Source organism: Temnothorax curvispinosus, unplaced genomic scaffold, assembly GCF_003070985.1.
Source record: "Temnothorax curvispinosus isolate PA1 unplaced genomic scaffold, ASM307098v1 QBEX01017198.1, whole genome shotgun sequence".
NCBI classification, from domain to species: domain Eukaryota; kingdom Metazoa; phylum Arthropoda; class Insecta; order Hymenoptera; family Formicidae; genus Temnothorax; species Temnothorax curvispinosus.
In genome coordinates, this window is record NW_020226978.1 from 4,871 (window position 1) to 9,076 (window position 4,206).

At 45.2% G+C, this 4,206-nt stretch overlaps 1 protein-coding gene across 1 annotated transcript; it reads left to right on the plus strand.

Moving 5' to 3' along the window:
- The first annotated feature begins 889 nt into the window (after positions 1 to 889).
- On the plus strand, positions 890 to 3,881 carry LOC112467364 (inactive histone-lysine N-methyltransferase 2E-like). Its single transcript, XM_025035955.1, has 3 exons — positions 890 to 1,159; positions 1,257 to 1,436; positions 3,675 to 3,881. The coding sequence occupies exons 1-3, from the start codon at positions 890 to 892 to the stop codon at positions 3,879 to 3,881; spliced, it is 657 nt and encodes a 218-aa protein (XP_024891723.1).
- Positions 3,882 to 4,206: the final 325 nt, after the last annotated feature.

A 4,206-nucleotide genomic window follows, 5' to 3' on the forward strand; every position in this document is an offset into this window, starting at 1 on the left:
AATAATGCGGGATGTATATAACATTATATGTATAATATATAATGTCAGAAAAAGAGTTTTTATTTCTATGAAAAAAAATATTAAAAAGTTTCTTAGAAATCCCCAACGTATTTGATGAAATACTACAATCAGAATAAAATTTTACCAAATGATTCCTTAACTACTATACTTCAAGGTGAATTATGTAAAGAAACTGTTTCAAAATACGTAAATAAAATAGTAATGCCTTTAATATTATAACGTAATTAAAGCAGCGTTCAAGAGATAATCAATTTATATTCTCAATATTCAAAATTACATAATTTTGATTTTGTAATATTGTTTTTGTACACTTGAAAAAAAATATACTGTAAATATATTTATTACTTTATATTAGAAATATATGTACAAACAGTACATTAAAAGACACTTTAACCTTTAACCCTTAGGACAAACGGCTTAACGTCTCTGTCCGAAAGACGAAGCCCAGTTTGCTCCGCACAAGGGTCTCAATCTTGCACGGAGGGGCGCAGCTTTTGGAAAAAAATTCCACGGCTCTAGTGGACTCGAATCTGGTTCCACAGATTACGAGTCTGGCGCTCAACCACTAGACCACACTGCCGCCCTCGCAGACGTGATCGAATCAAGTCAAGTCGTTGTACTCTTCGAGAGAAGTACTTAGTCCGGTTATATCTTAAGTCGTCAGCGACGAACGAATCCGACGTGCCGTGCCTCGCTTGCCTGTCTGCTTGCCGCTCTAATGTGCCTATTGCACGCCTTGCCTTGCACCACTTTGCATGTCTGCCTGCTCCTCCCGCAACCACGGAGGGCCGCCACGAGGAAGGACGAGATCAACGGAGCGACTTCCCAGGAGGGCGCCGGGGCACCGACACGATATATAGGAACCAACATGGAGTCGCATATCCAAAATCAGCAGCCTGGTCACAACCACCATGTGCATTTCGGCCATCAACCGCCGCCGCCGCCGCCGCCGTCGCTAAGCCCCCACCTTAATCAACTGATGCATCTCCAATTCACCGGCCACTTCGATCACTACCAACATCACCAGCCCCCGCAGCAACAACAGCGAACGCAAATACCGATGGCATGCCCATTCACCGCGGCGAGTAATATAGGAGTACCCGCTACCTACAGGCCTTCACCGCAAGGACATTCCGCTGTTAGTGTCAGTCTCGAATCAGACGGATGCCGGCTACGAATGCCCCAAATGCAAGGCACGATTAAGCACAAAATCTAACCTGCGGCGCTACATGCAGAACAAACACAAAGAGCCTATGAAGACATATAACCATGATCTCTTGGTCATGGCATCGCATCCCGGCCATCAGCCGCCGCCGCCGCCGCCACCGCAGCAGCAGCCCCCACAGCAACATCTTTATGGAAATAGCGCCCAACCAGGGGGCCAAGTGGGCGGAAACACGGCGCGGAGTACACAAGTATCCACGAATAGATAGTTCGGAGACCCACTAATCCAAGAACCATCGCCGTCAGAACAAAGCAGTTGATGCGGTTGACGAAGCGGTCTGTAAATGCGTACATACATATCAATTCTCACGAACATCTTGCATCAAGTGCGCAAAACAGAAAGAACGGGAAGATCATCGGGTTTGCGACAATCCTGTCGACGCGCCACCGCGAGCATTATTTTCTGAAAGCATGCCCATATGTCGTTACGCGTCTCTTCGTCGCATAATTATGCGTGACACGCAAGCGCGCGTGGTATCATACGATTTCCGGTGTGAGCCCGCGACTGCAAGCCGTTGGCTCACTTGTCATTTCCCGTCTTATTATCATTCGTATGCGGTTAAGCATACGCAAATTCTGAGAGAGAGAGAGAGAGAGAGAGAGAGAGAGAGAGAGATCGGGCGTGTATTCTAATGTTTTTAAAAATACTTTTTTATTTATAAGATGGGGAAGGCATCGCGTATTATAACAGCATATCTGAACAACTGGAACAACAGGAAACTGTTACAAAGAATGATCCAATTGGAAGAGAAGATCATAGAACGAGATAACATTATTATAAATTTACAAATACAAAACCAAAATTTAATAGAAGAACTCAAGGAGAAAGACCGAATATGCCATATTCTATATCTTGGTCAGCTGGCTAAGAACTTCAGAAAAATTGTGAGAGAAAACATTTTGAATAAAAAGATAAAAGAAACAAAATAACTAGTAAAAGTTGAGAAAATGATCGAAAACGGCCGGGGAATTTTTACAGACAAAGAGATCAATAATTGAAAAAAATTAAGGAAAAACTTAGAAAAAAGAGAAATCGACCTTGATACCTTGGATGATATCAATATGACTTCAAAATTTGGAAATAGTAAAAAGTAGTAGCACAGATGTCATATAATAATTATTTAAATATGCCTCATTTAATACTGAAACTACAATTTTTAATATGTATATATTTAAAAAAATTGATTCAAATGTTTATAATATCAAAATGGTCTCACATTTAAATGATCATTATAATCAAAAAAAAAAATTAAGAGATAACGATGGAGCCAGAACGAAACCGTTATTCATTTGAGGAATTAACGGACATGATTCTTATTTATAGCGAGTGTCGAAGAAATCAAAGGCAAGCGGCTGCACTTTACGCCCGAAGATTTCCAGAGACAACACCCAGACCGTGAATTCTTTCATCGACTTCATGAGAAATTAAGAAGAAATGGACAGTTTAATAAATCTCGGAGGACGATCCGTGTTCCGCAGAAAAACCAGAAAGCAGTTGATGCTGTTCAACAGGCTCTTGTTGCAAATCCTCATACAAACACAAGAGCAATTGCCGTAGATTTAAATATGAATCATATAACAGGTCATAAAATAATTAAACATTCTTTGGGTCGGCACTCGGCATTCGTTCAAACGGCACACAACACATAAACTTATACCTTGTGATATGCCACGACGATTAAATTTTTGTGAATACGTTCTTGATCATGTAAGTTAGTTTAAATTTACTTTTATTATAACATACTGTAACGATGCACCTCCAAATATGCATCGTTCCGGCAGAAACACCACGCCGAGACCACCCAGCCGACCACCCGCGGGAGTGAAGAACGGGCACGGTGTGCCCAACGTAATTTTAATCGCTAACATGTAATGTTAGGAAGTCCGCGAACGGACTTAACGCGGCAACCGCCTCACCGCGCCGAGCGGTGCCGAAGGCGGCCGACGACCGCCGAACGCGATCGCAGCGTCGGGACGCCGTGATCACCGATCGTGCCGCCGCACCGTCCCGGCGCTCGCGATCGCCGTCGCTACCCCCACCACGCCGCGACGCCGCCGCGACGCGTATATAAGCCCGGCGTCGCTGGCACCATTCGCGATTCCTGATCATCCGTCGTACATAGTCGCTGGCACAGTTCGTCCGCGGTCGTAAGAGGAAGTCTGAGCTACACTACCAGGATTAACACAGGCGACAAAGTTGATGTTAAGCGTTGCTGTCACCGTCGGCTTCTTGGTAGCCGCAGCTTTCGCAGTTGCTGCTGGCTTTGAATACAGAACAATTGGATCCGCACTTGGTATAGGTTTTTCAAGTTTACGTCGCGCCGACTACCGCCGCCGTATATAACCGCGAACAGTGCTGCTGGAGATGCAAGCAGCGGAGGCATACGCGATTCGACTGCCGCCGGCCCGCCCAAAGATTCTGTTCCCAGTGCGGCAAGGATGGGGTCCTCACCAAGGACTGCCGACAAGACAACAACTTCGAAGAAAGATTGTGCGCATTAGTAAAGGCCGGTGTGATCAGATATCTGGTGAATTTCGTCAATCATTACGAGGAGTTCGAGAAATTGGGCGAATTGATAGCGCGCATTTTCAACGCTATATGTAGCGAAGAGAAATTGATAGAAATTGTTGTTTAACAAAACGGGACGGAGGCATTGTTGTCATTAGCGCTGGATGGCACAGTCGAGGGAAAGAAGCAAGCTGCTTCGTTAGCCCTGGTCCATTTGGGACTAACGATACCTCCCGAGGTTGGATTTCCCGGTAATATAATCACGAAAATTGTTCAACCGATCATAAATCTTCTAAACCTGGATCATGCCGAACCTGGCGAGTGCCCTCCTCCTGGGGGTCGACTTCTGGATCAAACTCGGACACGCCATACCGTCGCCCATCCACCCAGCAACCCCGCAACACCCCCCCTTCCCCGGGAACGCCGCCACCAAAGGGATAACACCGCATACC